This window comes from Daphnia pulicaria, chromosome 1 (assembly GCF_021234035.1).
Source record: "Daphnia pulicaria isolate SC F1-1A chromosome 1, SC_F0-13Bv2, whole genome shotgun sequence".
NCBI lineage: Eukaryota > Metazoa > Arthropoda > Branchiopoda > Diplostraca > Daphniidae > Daphnia > Daphnia pulicaria.
This window is the reverse complement of record NC_060913.1, coordinates 14,912,356-14,928,735: the sequence shown is the minus strand read 5'-3', so window position 1 is coordinate 14,928,735 and position 16,380 is coordinate 14,912,356. Positions and strand designations below refer to the sequence as shown.

General features: G+C 39.7%; 5 protein-coding genes across 6 annotated transcripts; 2 read left to right on the top strand and 3 right to left on the bottom strand.

The window, feature by feature from the left end:
* Positions 1-96: 96 nt before the first annotated feature.
* On the bottom strand, positions 97-998 carry LOC124336861 (mediator of RNA polymerase II transcription subunit 7-like). The gene is made up of 2 exons (XM_046790710.1): positions 682-998; positions 97-624 (listed from the first exon to the last, which is right to left on the bottom strand). Exons 1-2 carry the CDS (start codon positions 865-867, stop codon positions 154-156), a joined length of 657 nt encoding a protein of 218 aa, XP_046646666.1. The 5' UTR covers positions 868-998; the 3' UTR covers positions 97-153.
* Positions 999-1,229: 231 nt separating this feature from the next.
* Positions 1,230-7,532, top strand: LOC124333197 (tyrosine-protein kinase Btk29A-like). Of its 2 annotated transcripts, XM_046788946.1 has the most exons (15): positions 1,230-1,517; positions 1,607-1,874; positions 1,988-2,341; positions 4,744-4,784; positions 4,889-4,945; positions 5,067-5,131; positions 5,201-5,266; positions 5,331-5,459; positions 5,563-5,673; positions 5,781-6,038; positions 6,109-6,277; positions 6,343-6,461; positions 6,605-6,723; positions 6,819-6,952; positions 7,045-7,532. In XM_046788946.1, exons 1-15 carry the CDS (start codon positions 1,356-1,358, stop codon positions 7,132-7,134), a joined length of 2,142 nt encoding a protein of 713 aa, XP_046644902.1. In that variant the 5' UTR covers positions 1,230-1,355; the 3' UTR covers positions 7,135-7,532. The 2 variants fall into 2 exon arrangements, with proteins under 2 accessions (XP_046644902.1, XP_046644903.1); XM_046788947.1 differs by lacking the exons at positions 1,230-1,517; positions 1,607-1,874; positions 1,988-2,341 and adding an exon at positions 3,285-3,440.
* A 1-nt stretch (position 7,533) lies between these two features.
* Positions 7,534-9,145, bottom strand: LOC124335919 (26S proteasome non-ATPase regulatory subunit 13-like). Its single transcript, XM_046789432.1, has 6 exons — positions 8,821-9,145; positions 8,430-8,756; positions 8,241-8,355; positions 7,998-8,186; positions 7,739-7,936; positions 7,534-7,678 (listed from the first exon to the last, which is right to left on the bottom strand). Exons 1-6 carry the CDS (start codon positions 9,030-9,032, stop codon positions 7,580-7,582), a joined length of 1,140 nt encoding a protein of 379 aa, XP_046645388.1. The 5' UTR covers positions 9,033-9,145; the 3' UTR covers positions 7,534-7,579.
* A 46-nt stretch (positions 9,146-9,191) lies between these two features.
* Positions 9,192-13,235, top strand: LOC124332485 (exosome complex exonuclease RRP44-like). The gene is made up of 17 exons (XM_046788889.1): positions 9,192-9,322; positions 9,380-9,561; positions 9,620-9,777; positions 9,839-10,044; positions 10,107-10,287; positions 10,363-10,484; positions 10,539-10,598; positions 10,659-10,727; positions 10,794-11,059; positions 11,127-11,145; positions 11,232-11,496; positions 11,556-11,861; positions 11,928-12,171; positions 12,245-12,465; positions 12,521-12,848; positions 12,904-13,026; positions 13,089-13,235. The coding sequence occupies exons 1-17, from the start codon at positions 9,283-9,285 to the stop codon at positions 13,167-13,169; spliced, it is 2,871 nt and encodes a 956-aa protein (XP_046644845.1). The 5' UTR covers positions 9,192-9,282; the 3' UTR covers positions 13,170-13,235.
* Positions 13,213-15,769, bottom strand: LOC124335899 (cyclin G-like). The gene is made up of 5 exons (XM_046789392.1): positions 15,631-15,769; positions 14,886-15,101; positions 14,566-14,823; positions 14,139-14,504; positions 13,213-14,075 (listed from the first exon to the last, which is right to left on the bottom strand). The coding sequence occupies exons 2-5, from the start codon at positions 15,027-15,029 to the stop codon at positions 13,674-13,676; spliced, it is 1,170 nt and encodes a 389-aa protein (XP_046645348.1). The 5' UTR covers positions 15,030-15,101; positions 15,631-15,769; the 3' UTR covers positions 13,213-13,673.
* Positions 15,770-16,380: the final 611 nt, after the last annotated feature.

The following is a 16,380-nucleotide window of genomic DNA, read 5'->3' as shown; positions in this document are numbered from 1 at the left end:
TTATTTTAAAATAAACATGATTAATAAAATAAATCACCGAGATTATGTTTACCCCAAAACGATTAAAAATAAAACAGCAGAATATTTTACATCAGAAAGGCGAGTAGATCGAATGTATTTTCCACTTTGAATAAACATAAAATAACACAGAATTCACAAAGAATCAATCATTTGACACAGAACACGATCCTCCTCAGTACACCCATTCCCAGAAGTTTGGTTGCTTGCATTGCCTTCTGAAGGTTGAACCCGTTCCACATCTATAAGGAGCTTGATGTTGCCTTCAGTTGGTTCAGGAATTGTGTTGACAGCCTGCTGAACCAATTCCCAAGCTTTGTCAAAATGCCTTCTGAAACGCTCTGCAATTTCCAATCTTTGACGTTTTTGTTGTTCAAGCATAACTCTGAGAGTTTCCCTTGCTTGGTGAGGACGAAATTCATTGACCAGATGATGCATGTGAATGAAAAGCAAAGTGAGGTCATCAATTTTTGTGGCTCTTGCTTCAGACTCTGGATTTCGTATGCAGATATCAACCAAGTCAAGGAAACTAGCAGTGATGGAGTGATTGAGCTTTTTCAGTTCTCTTCTGTGGTCATAGTTATTAGGGTACAGACGTCGTATATTCTGAAATAGTTAAATGAGTATTAAAGAAAGCTTTGATTACAAGAAAATTTCTATCACCTGGCTTTCAAGAGGTCGGATCACAGCATCATCAGTATTATATGGATTGCCAAACATGGAATAATTGTCTGTGATCGGAGGAGGTGGTCTCGGTGTTCTTCCTCTTTTAGCGTTTTCTTCATTAAAAAGACTGACATATTGCATCGGTGGCAAAGGTAATGAACTAACTTGAGCCGTTTCCGACATTTTTATTTTCCCACTGGAATGAAGCAATATAGTAATGTAAACAATATAGTTTGTCTTCAAGAATGCGACGTTTTCTAGTTCGTTTGCTTGGGGGTTTCAGCAGACTATTTTTTCATTTTTTGATCAATGTTCTCCTTTTTGTGGCTGTCCCGACACACGATTCTTGAATGGAAACAAATTTGATTTAGAATATTGTAAAAGAATTAAATTTTATGTCATCAAATGATTTAATCTTGATTATTTTTTTACTTTAAATGTATATTTCCTCGATTTTATCGCTAATTATCGGAGTAAGTTAAATCCGATAATAGTTGTCGGCAACTACCGCTAGATCTGTCCGAGTTGCCAGTATTTAGAGAGGTTTGGAGAGCTTTTTCTTCGTCCTGCTTTCATTCTCCTCTTCGTACCAGGGAGAAAGACAATGAACGAAGTTATAACAGCTTTATCAAGTGGGGACTACTTTTTTGATTAGTGATCGTTTTGTAAGTATGTTTAAAAGCTCTGCCAAACCTCTTGCAGGTGAGGTAAAAAAGCAAGGCAATTTAGTGAAACGATCACAGAACAAGAAGAGGTTTAGTTTGATCAACTACAAGAGTCGATGGTTCGTCCTTACCACAAAGTTCCTCGCCTACTACGAGGGCGAATGCGAGGTAAGGTTTAGTTCTACTAAACACGCATGGACTGTGTTCGTGAATCCCTTCATCACTAATTCATCACAACCATCAATTCCAAACAACAGAATCGCAAAGGAAAAGAAAAGGGACGTGTCGACCTCCAAACAGTGAAAGTTGTGGAAGCTGTTGATCCAGCACCTGACACACCTGCCATCGGTCCATTGGCAAACCTTACAGGTTCTATTCCGAGTGATTTGAAGGGATCTCCTGCTTTTCAGATAGTGTACAATCCTTATGAGTGTAATGAAGGTTGTAGTGCAACAGACTTGACTCTTTGCATTTTCACTCCCACTCAGCAAGAAAGAGATATCTGGCTTTGGAATATCCGAGCTGGTGAGAACATTCTCTTTTGACGTCTCAAGTAGTTATGTGTAACAAATAGCAGTATTTATCTCACATGTTCATTTTATCTCATCTAATAATTTATTTTATTTTTCTCCTGATAGTGGTCAAAGACAGTGCTCCTCTTGTGAATGTGTATCACCCTGCCCTGTGGGGGAATAGAAGTTATCTTTGCTGTGGATCAACCCAAAGGTCCACGTCTAAGGCAATAAACGGTTGCCGTTCTGTAACTTGGGCTCCCAATACACTTCAACACATGGGCATCAATTTCAGTAACATCATCCACCATCCGTCTCCCTCACCAAGTCCTGTCGCTAAACCTGCGAATGGGGCTGAAGTCGAGGCGGCCATGGTCAAACCAACGGCGATTAAACCCACGACGGAAATTCATCCGGCAATCGTCGGGGATGTTGTTCCTGCATCCCCTTCCACCTCTCACAACGCCGTTGTTGCGTTAGGTACTATACCCGCTTATGTATCCTACTAAGTGCTAACTAATCATTTACACCCGTTCGTTGCCTGCAATACTTCTAGGAAACAGTAGTTGTACGACTTCTAAGTACATGAACAACAGTTAATGTTGAGTTATTTCGCATCAAATCCTTAGTCAAGGACTTTGGGAGGGAGGGGGATTTAAGCCAATAGAAGCACATTCTAAGAAACTGCGTCGTTGGAATAGATTCAATTTGTTTTCCTTGTAAAAAACCTAAATGGATAAAGTTATTACATCCACTTCACTTGCGAAGCTAAATTATCGGATAGCTGAAAAGATCAACTAATTATTAGAAAACTAGAGAAGTGAGTGTTGCGTGTGGCGCTGCAGTGGTTTAGAGAAAGAAAACTTGTGTGAGATTGGTACTGGCAATATTCATGAATATTTTCTCTATTGAAAAATGTTGGGGATTTGCGGTCGGTCGGAGAGAAGAAGACCTAGAGAATGCACAAGCTTGTTTTTCCCCGAGATTTTTTTATTCCTTTCGGCGGTTTTTAGTTCTAGTCCTCTCCCTGTACTCAGTGGGCACTGACCGCGTCTCTCATAAATCACGTTTCTTTTTCTCTAATGACGAGAAGAGGACTGCACATCTCATCAAGTCCCGTGTGAGAGCGAAAGCAAACGACAAACTGGACTATTCCTACGCGAAAGTGTGGGAGAGATGATGAAGCCAGCACAGCACAGTCTCTCATATCTCTCAGAAAAACAGCCTACGTTTGTTTCATTCAGATACTGAAATAGTTACCTGTCAGTTCGATTAGTGTTGCGCTTGTGTTTACGAGATAAAAAAAATAACGTGAGAATTATTGATAAGCTTCCACCTGCTGCCTTGGTCCATTGTTCAAATCTATTTTGTTGTAGTGCAAGTTTTGCAGTCAGCTCGCCCCTACCTATTTTTTTTTCTCTAGTTTCAATGCGTGTATGTATGTTTTACGTACACGGCTGATGTTTCAGAGGTTTTAACGGGCAAATTATGCGCATTTTTGGTTGCCGCTGGCCTATTTGGTCCACAATGTCTTCGGATTCTCTCTCTTATAAGATCACCGAAAGTAAATTGACTCTAGGTATGGTTCGGCTTCACCGTGTTGTGTTGTTTTTTCTCTCATCGGTTTTCGTCTCATGTTACTACCCTTGAGCAATCGAAAATCGCACAGGCTATTCACGTTTACTCCCACCTGAAAGTCACCTGTTGAATGACTCAACAGGTGTTCAATGCGTTAAGTTACAATCGTAAACCATCGCGGTGGGTCTTTATGTGCACTTGGGTTTGGCTTGCCTTCCGACAAATTTCTGGAATTCAATTTCTAATTTTAATCTATTGTATTTGAATGCTTGCGAGGGCAATCATTTCTTATGCGGTTGTGTTGTATGGAAAATATTTACATTTGTGATTTATTGTTTTCTTCGGGATTTCCCTTGTCCCCTTGCAGAAAATCCAGTATGTGAGATTATACCACAACTTATCTGTTGTCCGTTAATTCCTGTTTTCTTGGTTTCAACGTTTGAAAGTAGTAGCGATAGAAACTTGTCGACAGTCTTGTGTGGTTGCGTGTTTCAATTCCCTCGAGCGTATTCTAGTGCCGTGTGTGTGTAAAGTGAGTTGGATGTTGATTAGATTCAAATCGACGGGAGCTCGGCTGACCTCACCTCCTCTTTCGTCAGCCAGAAATGGTCCAGACTGGACGTTGCAAGTTTTTTCTTTTCTTTTTTGGAACTATTAGAATAACTATTAGAAAAGTAAAAACCCGTCCTTGTTTACGAGTTTCTGACACGCGTACAATTCAAAGGAGCGCGTTAAAGAGAAGGGGAGAAAGTTCCCTCCTCAATTTCTCATACCGGTATCGAGTCTGCTAGGAAAAGCCTTCCTTATATCCATTGTTCGCCTGTGGTTGAATAGAAGACGCAGCAACGATTTCTCCCACACTCGTTTCTCCCATTCTATCCTTTTTTCTCTCTCTCCCCTCTTTTTCTCTCTTCTATCCCATTTTTTTATTTTATTTTTAGTTGTGTTTTTGTATCCATCTCCAAGCCCTTGAAACTCTTAGGTCGAAGACTACATATAGACGACAGGCCTATTTTGTATGCCAAGGACGGAAGGTTATTATACGGCTGTGTATGTGTGTGTGTGTGTCAGTACATCCGCCAAATAAGCCTTTGAAAAGAAGAAGAGGAACAAAAAGAACCCCCCTCTCCCCAGCTTCTCTTCTCCCAAGTTCGATGATAATTCAGCTCTACGATGAAAATTACCTTTCAAACCATAAGACACCCCCCATCGTCTCTTGTTCGCCATCGTTGTTCTCCATCTATGTTATTTATTTTCCCTTAAACCGCCACTCATCGTGCGCTTTATTCTTTTTTCACCATTAGGTTCTTCCATCCCGACTGAACCCGCTGTCGTGCCTAAGAAGGTATGCAGTCAAAACGAAAGATTGACCCTTATTCATGTCTTGTTTATTTGCAAAAAACTAATCGTCGCATTCTTTGTGTTTACCATTTGGGATCTTCCGTCCAGGTTGTGGCCCTCTACCCATTCCAGGCTATTGAAAGCGGGGACATATCCTTAGAAAAGGTAATTGAACTCGGCACCCACATATTTTTGGTGGGACCTGTGATTCCGCTGTCCAGTCCCAATGATGCTTTATCTTTCGTAGTCCAGAAAGGAATGTTCAATTGCGTTTTTTTCCATTTAGGGTGAAGAATACGAAGTGGTCGACGATTCCCAGGAACACTGGTGGAAAGTCCGCGACAAGTTTGGGTATGCTTACATAAAAGAAAATTTCCATACAATTCTAATTCTTTTTCCAAATTTTGTGCATCTTTGTAGGGGAATTGGTTACATTCCATCGAATTATGTAAAGGAGAAAGAGCTAATTGGCTTACAGAAATATGAGTATGATGCGTTTTCATCGTTCTTTCGAGAAGTTCGTCAATGAATAATTGTTTTTTCTTTGTAGTTGGTATGTGGGAGACATGTCTCGCCAACGGGCAGAGAACTTGCTCAAACACGAAGATCGCGAGGGCTGTTTCGTCATCCGTAATTCTTCCACAAAGGGAATGTACACCCTCTCTTTGTTCACCAAAATGTAAGAATTTTCATTATACCATATATGTCATCTCAAGTATCGTGCTTTATTGCCTGGTATTTATTTGTGTATTATAAATAATCTATCTTTTTTGGACATTCAGACCCACCCCACAAGTCAAGCATTATCACATCAAACAGAACAGTAAGCTAGAGTTTTTCTTATCAGAAAAACACTGTTGCCCGACTATCGCCGAGCTGGTCAACTATCACCGGTATGATATAACATGTTTCAATAAACAAATCAATATTCCCACCCGGGAGTTGCACGCATGTCACATTTTCATGCATTTAAACTTTGTTTTTTTTTTGCTTCCTGCAGTCATAACAGCGGTGGTTTGGCGTGCCGATTGAAAATGCCGCCAGTCGGTGATAGATCCATTCCAGCTACAGCAGGATTGAGTCACGACAAATGGGAGATTGACCCATCTGAGCTAACCTTGTTAGAGGAGCTGGGCTCGGGCCAGTTTGGCGTTGTGAGACGAGGCAAATGGCGCGCCAAAATTGAAGTTGCCATCAAAATGATGAAAGAAGGAACCATGAGTGAAGACGATTTTATAGATGAAGCTAAAGTCATGACGTGAGTAGACTTTTTATCATTCGACGTAATATCATGACGTGCTAATCAACATCCAATTTGAACGCAACAGGAAGTTGCAGCATCAGAATTTGGTGCAACTCTACGGCGTGTGCACTAAACATCGACCTATATTTATCGTGACTGAATACCTCAAGCACGGCTCTTTACTGATGTACTTGCGGAAGCATGAAACCACACTGACAGGAAATTACGGCATGCTTCTTGATACATGCATACAGGTACGTAGCTGTTGTTTGATCATGACCTGTGCTCAGAATTCATTAGAACCAAATTTGTCGAGCAGGTCTGCAAGGGTATGTCCTATCTAGAGCGCCACAATTACATCCATCGTGACTTGGCCGCCAGGAATTGTTTGGTGGGTGTAGAAAACGTGGTGAAAGTAGCCGATTTCGGGCTAGCAAGGTGAGTGAAATCCTTCTTCTGGCTAGAAAACAAACTTCCATCACTATTATTTTTCCCGTCTTGAGCTCGAGTGCTGCTCTCTTGCTTCATTTAACCGCACATTTATTGTGTGTTTGTTTTTATTTGGTTTTCCTACTTGCCAGGTACGTGCTTGATGATGAATATACGAGTAGTGGCGGAGCCAAGTTTCCCATCAAATGGGCCCCTCCGGAAGTGCTACACTACACGAGATTCTCTTCTAAATCAGATGTCTGGGCCTATGGTAAGCAGCTTTGCCTTTATTATGAGTGATACAGCTTAGTATAACAATGCACTGATGATTTATGTCTTTCCCTCCCAAATTTTTCTTTTGCGTAGGTGTCTTGATGTGGGAAGTTTTCACCTGTGGCAAAATGCCCTACGGAAGGTTGAAAAACGCCGAAGTTGTGGAACGCGTTCAGCGTGGTATTGTGCTAGAGAGACCACCGCGATGTCCAGAAAAAATATATGCGGTAACTATTCACCAACTGACGTTTTTATGTCTACCTCTCGATGCCTCATCGTCATTATTCACACGGTTCTTTATTTGTTCTCCGACATTTAGGTAATGCAAATGTGCTGGGCACACAACGCTGACGACCGTCCATCCTTCCGAGGGCTAAAGGAAGAACTCAAGCTGCTAGAACTCGACTAACCTTCAACTTTAGAATGGTGTCTGCTCATTTCTTTAAATATGGTGAGGAAATCATGTCTTGTTTTTCTAAAATGCTGTATCTGTATCCCTCGCTTGATGGTGGAATAAGTGCTCAGGAGTGTTTGACATGAACCACAAAATATTTGTGGGACTCTATTTCCACTTTTATGTATCTCATAATAGCGGAAAGATTTTCTTAAAAAAAAGTGCAACAATCAAATGTAGAGAAAATAACTGTGACGCGTTTTTATTTGACTGATGAAATATGTATCCCTTCTTCATTTTACACGAATTCGTGTACATGTTGTTTTAAATGCGATAAATTCTTGCTTCCGCGTCCTTTTTTTATGAAATGGTGTGCGATTTTTATTGTAATACACTACAAATTGTACAATGTTCTTGAAGGCGTTTCCAAACAAGTTTATTATTCATGAGAAATGATTTTTCACATCGTTAATATATCGGCAGCTTTAGTTTCTACCAGAGTTTCCACCGATTCGATATCCTTACACCAGTTCTCTAGTCTGGTCATCATCGAGGACAGCTAGCAAGAAAAAAATGTAAAATTTCTTACTAAAACTAAATGCCAATCATAACAAAATACCTGTTTCTTATCGAGAACACGAGGTTGGACCCAGGTGAAATGCGCAATAGAATCAACTTGATCAATTGTACCCTTCAAGAGTCCTTGCGCAAGAGCTTTCATTACTAGCAGCTCCACTTCATCTTCCCTGGCTCCTGTGCTGGCAGCAATATCCTTGAATGACAAATTGCGTTTGGTGGCCGGGCGTTTGAAAGTCATCTAAACAAAAGAAAATGTCAACTTTTACTGCTTTAAAATATTATTGTAAACCTTACTATACCTCCATCAGAGCTAAAAGTGTTATTTTCTGCAGCACAAGTCGTTCATTGTTGACGAGATCTGCTTGTGACGACCATTTTGATCTCAGTTTGTGGAATCCTGCAATATCTCCTGCATTCATTATGAATAAGAGGTCGACCAACCAACTCTCTTCCTGGTCCTTCAATGATTCCAAGACAGGATGGGCCAACTGCATTGCAATGTGTTAGCTACATTTTACAAAGATGTTATCATATAAACATACCAGTTCACCAAGATTGTAAATTCCTTCTCCAAGCAAGGCAGCAATACCAAGGTGAAAAGCTTGGCTCTTCTGTTCAGCATTGCTTAAACTTGTGAGTTCAATACAACCCAAGTACCTATTCAAGTTATGAAAGATAAAGAAAATAATGAATAGAATAAAAAACCAAGTTTGTATGGCAACTTCTACTACCTCAAGGATGCACGATAGAAATCTGCGTGCTTGCCATTAATACGGTAGAAGTCACTACAAAGAGAGTAGTATCTTCCATGAACAGGAGTCACTCCATCTGTATCATCAAGGATTTTGCCAATTTCTTCCATGATATTCTTAGTTTCAACTTGATCTCCTTTTTCATGTAAAATAATGCCTCCACTGAGGACTTTACAAAGAGCTAATGCTTCTTTGTTTGCCTTCACTTTTTCTTGAAGCTGCTTGAGAAAAGCTAAGCGCTCTTCCACAGTCCCCATTTGCTTCACAATGATGGCACATATCTCGGTAAGTGACAGAAGATTAATTCTAGGCACAAGAAAAATGATTAATAAAACATTTAAAAAAATTACTTGATAAAGAAGGAACTCACTTGTTCTCGAAGTCGGCCACAAAATTTTCGTATAGCTGTACAAGTTCATTATTTGATTGAAGACTCGGATGTTTGACGAAATCGAGCATCTCGATGGTAAGCTGATGCCATAGTTTTTTGTTATAAAGACTTTCAAGTTTTGCCCATTCTGCTGCCAAGTCTTGATCCACGGTATTTTGCTTAGAGTTGAGATATTTCGCGACGTCCCTCATTCTGAAATCTATTGAACCGGTCAATATTCACGTCTTCAAACAATCGCTACTCGGATGACGAGACGATTTTTTTCACTCAATTTTCTGTCAAGAAAAATGAAGAAACAATGTTGCCAGGTCACCTAGTAGAGAAGAAGCAGGGTTTCCGCCGAATTGAATTTCGTCTGCTCTGTTTCTGCACGTTGTTGAATTTTTAACAGAAGTTGGAACAAACTGGATTAATAATTTAGACAAAATTTGAATAGGCAACATGCTTACAAGTAAAGTGTTTTTACGAAAAACGAAAAGAGGTAAATGCTTTGAACACAAATGTCTGCCAATCTTTGTCTCATCATTGTAAATTCCAGGAAAGGTTTTGAAAGTAGTCAGAGAGCATTACCTTAGAGATGACCTATGGTGTGGTTCTGAGCTGTGTAAAAAATGCGGCCAAGAAAACAGCGATGTGCTGGACAAGTCTCCTGTGTCGTCTAGTACACTTTGTGCCTTCCCTCATTATATTGTGATTGACACCAATATTGTGCTACATCAGGTATTTAACATTTATTCATATGATGAATTATGCTATAAAATGATTTGTTGTTGCACAGATTGATGTGTTGGAGAGTCCAGCTTGGAAAAATGTTATCCTGTTGCAAACAGTATTGGAAGAAACTAGGAAGCGTAGCACAAATAATTACAAAAAGTTGAGAGAGATTATGGCGACAAGAAAAGACAGCTTTTATGTTTTTGTCAATGAACATCACAAGTATCTTTTTTTTCTGCATTTCTAAATATTGCCTAGGTATTTTAACCATTATTTTTGACAGAGATACTTATGTTGAAAGAAAGCCTGGTGAAAGTGCAAATGACAGAAATGATAGAGCTATTCGAAAAGCTTGCAGCTGGTATCAAACTCACTTGGAAGAAAGCCAGAAAGGAACTGACAAGAAAAAGCAGATCAAGGTTGTTTTGTTGACTCAGGATTTTAAGAACAGAGAGCAAGCATGTAATGAGGGGATCCCTACTTATAAAGGTAAACAACACAGTTTTAAACCATTTTATTTGTTGACTGATTGTTATGATTCTCAATTCCAGTGGATGAGTATGTGAAGAGCTTGAAAGATTTTCCAGATCTTCAAGAAAAGCTAGCTGCTTCACATTCCGAAAGTAATAACGAAAATCGGGAACCATTGTACCCCGAGCATTTAGCTCCCACCAGAATTATGTCAGGAATTAAATCTGGAAAGCTACTCCAAGGGGTTTACCACTCTTCAAGGTAATTTCGCCTGGTTACATATACAATTATACATATATGTTACTATCTTTAACACTTTTTTGTTTCCCTCATCAGAGAAAATTTTTTGGAAGGAACTGTTAGTGTTGAAGGACAAGATAAATCCATTCTCTTGCAAGGCCATGCCAGTTTGAATCGTGCAGTTGACGGTGATGTTGTCGCTGTTGAATTGCTACCAGGTATGATTTATCAATAATTTATTTGCTTCAACAGATTTATAATATTTTATTAAGAGGACAAATGGACATCCCCTAGCGGCATCGTTTTGGAGGATCAAGAAGAGCAAGATCCTGGTAACATACATTTCGAGAGTATGCGCACTTTCATTTGCCTTATTAATTTGTACTTAATAGGTGATGAAATTGAGAAAGAAGAAAAATTATTGATTGATAGCGCGAAAAGCAAGGATCGCCAACCAACTGGTTAGCAGAGTAGATTTCCACTCATTCGCTATTTCTTATCAGTTATATTACTGTTTAAATTTCTAGGAAAAATCGTTGGAATTATTCGTCGTAAATGGCGCCAATATTGCGGAATATTGCTTCCCAGTGTTCTTCCAGAAGGAACTCGCCACCTTTTCGTTCCGGCTGAAAGGAAAATTCCAAAAATTCGCATTGAAACTCGCCAAGCTGTAACATTGTCTTCGCAAAAAATAATAGTTGCGATCGATTCATGGCCTCGTACTTCAAGATATCCACTCGGTCATTTCGTTCGTGCTTTGGGTAACATCGGCGACAAAGACACTGAAAATGAGGTGACAATTTATATTGGATTTGCGCATTTTCTTATTCTAAGCTGGTTTAATTTCTTTTTTTCCCTAGGTTCTTTTGTTGGAGCATGGTAAACTAATTGTTACTGTCACTCTTCTTTTTATAATCTAAACTAGATCTATGTGAACGTCAATGTTCGATTATTTCGTTATCTAGATGTGCCGCACCATAGCTTCCCAGAAACAGTGTTGGCCTGTTTGCCTTCGATGCCATGGATGATAACGGAAGAGGAAGTGAAACGTCGCGAAGACTTGCGCCACTTAGATATTTGCAGTGTTGATCCACCGGGGTGTACAGATATCGATGACGCTCTCCATTTCAGAGAATTGTCACCGAATCTGTATGAAATTGGAGTTCATATTGCGGATGTTTCACATTTCGTCAGGCCAGATACTGCGCTTGATAAAGAAGCTGCCAACAGGTATTGCATTTCATGTGGAAATACTGTCAGCGATATTCTCATGTGTATTACTTTGGCAGAGGAACAACCGTTTACCTTGTTGACCGCCGTATCGACATGGTCCCTGAACTTTTAAGTTCAAATCTCTGTTCTTTGAGGCCGGATCAAGAAAGACTCGCGTTTTCTGTTATTTGGCAAGTGACTGCAGATGCTGAAATTCAAAAAACTCGTTTTACGAAAAGTGTGATACGATCTCGTCGAGCTTTCACCTATGCGGAAGCTCAGTGCAACATTGATGATTCCCTTCAACAAAATGAATTGGCCAAAAGCCTTCGTGGGTTAAATAAATTGGCTAAAATATTGAAGAAAAACCGTATGGACAAAGGGTATGTACAAAGAAAGTGTTGGAATGACGCAACAGTTCTTGTTGTTTAACCTTAAATTTATTTAAGTGCGTTGCAGTTATCAAGCCCTGAGATTAGGTTTGAGGTCAGCACTGAGACAAACGACCCTATTGATGTAATTTCAAAACCCATGCTTGATACCAATAGTATGGTAGAAGAGTTCATGTTGTTGGCTAATATTTCAGTGGCTGATCACATTTTCAAGCACTTCCCCGAGTGCGCTGTTCTCCGTCGTCATCCGGTTCCCCCTGCATCAAATTTTGAACCATTTTTGAAAGCAGGCAAGACACAGGTGGGATTTCTCATTCTTTTATTAATGACAAGTAAACCACATATCTGTAATTCTAAATTTAATCTCTTGGCAGGGCTTTACGTTAGATGTAAGCAGCAACAAAGCATTGGCCGCTTCCTTGGACGCAGCTGTTAAACCGGATAATGTGTACATGAACACTATGCTTCGTATTTTGGCAACCCGCTGTATGATGCAAGCAGTTTATTTTAGCAGTGGAACAGTTGCTCAAGTAGATTTCTATCATTACGGTTTGGCTGCTCCAATCTACACTCATTTCACATCCCCTATTCGAAGGTTTGTTCGATTCGCAAGTAAACCTGTTACATTTAAATATAGATATTTTATTTAGGTATGCAGATTTGTTGGTTCATCGACTCTTGGCTGTAGCAGTTGGTGCAGACGTGACATACACCGAATTACTTAACCGAAAGTGCGCTCAACAACTGTGTAATAATCTTAATTATCGGCACAAAATGTCGCAATATGCGCAGCGTTCATCGGTTGCCCTGCACACACACCTGTTCTTCCGTCATCGTGTCCAGGATGAGGATGCATATGTCCTCTTTGTTCGTCAAAATGCTCTCCAAGTGCTTATTCCGAAATATGGATTGGAAGGTTCAATCTACCTTAAAGGGAATGATGGAGATTCTAAGCTTGATTTTGTCTACAATCCTGATGTAATTATTATTTTTTCTTATCAACACAGAATTTACTAATGATTTTGAATTATAGGAGCCTTCTCAAACTTGCGGGAATGTAACCATTCGAACGTTTGACCGTGTAGTGGTTCAAGTGAGCCTCGACTCTAAGTATGTGCAACATCAGAAAATAGCAGTTCATTTAGTGCATCCAAAGGTAAGTTTTTTAAATTTATTATACGAGAAAAGTGGGATATAAAGAATTTTTTTAAATTATAGATTGCAGGATTGTCTGTTGATGCAATTGAAATTTATAAAACTGATGAACCACGAACCAAGAAATTGAAGGGCGGAAAATAAATATTTTCTAAATATTAATGAAATGAAAATTGAATAAAATTGGTCAGGTTGACAATTTTGTACTTTTTTATTGTTTTTGTTCCATTTCTTTCATGAACGACGAAGTAGGGAATAAGGGGACAAGCAAAAAAAAATTGAGACTCGTTACAAACAAACGTAGAAATAATACAATAAATAAATCACTGATAGAAATATTAAAGTTGACGAATTGATTCAGGTTACCAACGTTCGCAAGTTCTTTCGAATTGGCAAAACTCCATGCCGAGTGGTTGCAAGATTTGAAAAGTTCTTTTAGACTAAAGTGAATGACAATCTTGCGTTTTCAAATCCCTTAAAATTCAGAATGGCAGTTATTTATCTACAGTATCTACAAGGCAATTGTTGAACTTTTTTCCTTTCAAAGAGAAAGCCGCTTCGAGAAGATAAACAAAATACATCTAATAATTGTGTGTGTAAATTTTTTAAGAGGAAGAATATTTGCAAACGTTGCTGGAATTTCCCCATTCAAGCAGTAGAAGGACTTTCTTCCTCAAGACCGTAAAGGAATCTAAATGAATAAGGTGAAGCCGCAACGAAATTGTCGAAGAAAGACGTCAAATCTTCTTTGGTCGGGAAGGGCAGAGGCAGAGAGGACAAGACCGCGCCCGGGGAGACAGGTCGCATCTTGTGCGGAGTAAGACGAGAACGGCGACTTCGTTTTTGCACCTGTCCAAATTGGCGGTTTTCCTCGATTGTGGGTAAAACATTAACTAATTTTTCGGTTGGCCGTAACTGCTTTAAAGTACGCCTGGACAATTTCCAGGTAAGTCGTTGACGATGAGACGGATTACTTTGGGCATAGCCATCGTAAGGTGCCATTACCGAAGTGACCATTCTAATACACTCCTTCAACTTGTCATCTTTGACCTATAGGTAAAAAATTCAGAATTACAAAATTGGAATCGACACACTAACACAACCACTAGATACCTGAACAAGTCTCTGAAGTTCTAGTAAAACGTCTCTGATGATGACCTCGATGGCCGGCTGGTGACACTTCATCTCGACAAACAGCAGGGCGAAAGCCAAAAGTGATGAGGGAAAGGCAGCATAATTTGCGTCACAGCAAATAGTCTCCAGCTTGCATGAAAGGATCAGTAGGTCTGGCTGAAGAGCGGCAGGTAAAGTCGTCGAGAGAAGTGAGTGATACAGGTTGAGGAATGTTAAGGTCGTGACCGGTTCTTCTTGGGGTAAACAAGCTAACTTGGCTTCGACAATTTTTTCCATCCGGTTGATGTCTCCGGCGGTACATTTACATTGAGATATTGTTACCAGATCTTGTGGTTCAGGAACAACCTATAAATTAAAATTTATTAGACAACCTGAATACCATAGTCAATAAAAACTGTCAACATACCTGCAATGGACTCTGAAGGGAAGATGCCTCATTGTTGTTCTGTTTAACCCTCTCAACCCATTGGCAAGCTGCTAGATGGAAGGAGCTGATTGCTATGCATGAGAGGTGTTTAGGGCGTGCTTTCATGCGGCTCATGAACCGGTCCATCATATTGAGAGCATCCAGAAGAACTGCAGAAGGAAGATCATACCAGACCTTCAAGCAGCGAAGAACATGAGCAGCTCCATCCCTCATTGCACATGTAATTTCACCGCTTTCCTAAAACAAAAACAGCAAATTAGTTGGAATTCTTAATTGTAGTCGCATTACCAAATACTTACTCCTGTATTGCTGGCTGTTGACGGAAGTTGAAGCTTTGGTTGGAACTTAGCTTCAAGGGCCAAGGCTTGTTGTAGACTCTGCACCAGTGTTGATACATCAGGACAAGAACTTTTGCCCCCAGCTACATCCATTGGGACTTCCATTCTGCAGTACTGCTCGTCTCAAGTTGCACCGCTTGCAGCACCTTACCACACTCCCAGCAATTGGGTAGAGGGCTGGATATAGTAGCAGTTTTCAAGGTTAATTATACACACAAAACTCCTTGAAATTTTGCTGACTCAGAAGATTTTTTGGCGTATTGCGTTTTAAAACTAGACAACGGATTCACAGAATCTTGCGAACGGGTGATTTAAGTTGACAAATAAATGAAGAGATAAATAACTTCTCAAAACTGATGCAAAATAAAATTATAGATTCAGATAGTCAATTAAATAAATGTCTCTAGATAGAATTTGAGAATGGCTCTGAAAGATCTCTAAGTTGGGATGAGACTGAATGCTAAAGGTTGCTGCCTCTTTTATTTAGGAAAATTTTACGCGGGCTGAACTTGTCTGGACTTGCCCCTCGATCCCTATCCTCTCCCCCCAATCTGTCTATGTGCCAATCGGGAACTTTCGAGATGTTTTTTTCTTTTTCTTTTTTAAAAAGCTATTTATGCAAATTTATGAAGTAGAGGTAAAGAGACAAAAATTACATAAGCGCAAGGGGTTGGAAGAACAAATGAGCAAAGTTTTTAGTTTATACCTTTGTTTGAGATTGTAGTGACGATTTAACGGACTTTTCCTTACCACTCCATTACAAATTCTGTTTGGGCTTTTGGCCTATCAAGGCAGGCAACAAAGAGCCAGCTGATCGTCTACCGAGTGTCGCTTTCAACTACGCGTAGTTGGGCTAGTTCCTGTTATTTTGTGAATTTTTTGTCTACTGAAAACCGTTGCATTCATTTAAATACGTTTTATTGTCTTTCCAATGCATTTTGAAACCGTTTCATTGAAATGTGTGTCACAAAGTAGTTTTAATTAGAACCCTCAAAACTTATTTCGCAGTTTAAACCGAGCGTAGGAATACACGCTATTGCGCGGCACTGACCTAAAAATCCTTTTTTTTTCTTTTTTTAAAGGTGAAAACAGGGACGTACCGTAAAAAGAAAACCTTAAGAACGTATAGTGGGATATCGTATTGAGTTTAAGGATATTTAATTCAGATAAAATTTGGCGAACAAGGCGTTTTTCGCCTGGGTTGTGTACGCCCTATAAACAACGATGATGATATCGTGACGTCACGAAGGGCCCCCAAAACGTAACGGAAGGCTGGACTACTTTCAATTCAAATGGAAATTGAAAGTGCTTGGCCTAGCTGTTAATGGTACGTTTCCCTTATATAGAGCACCATTCAACAACAACTAGCTTTTTTCTTGCAATACGTCAATACTATCCCAAAACAAATAAGTTTTTCGTGACTAAAAAAGCGCTGCATATGGCCGCCGTCATTTGT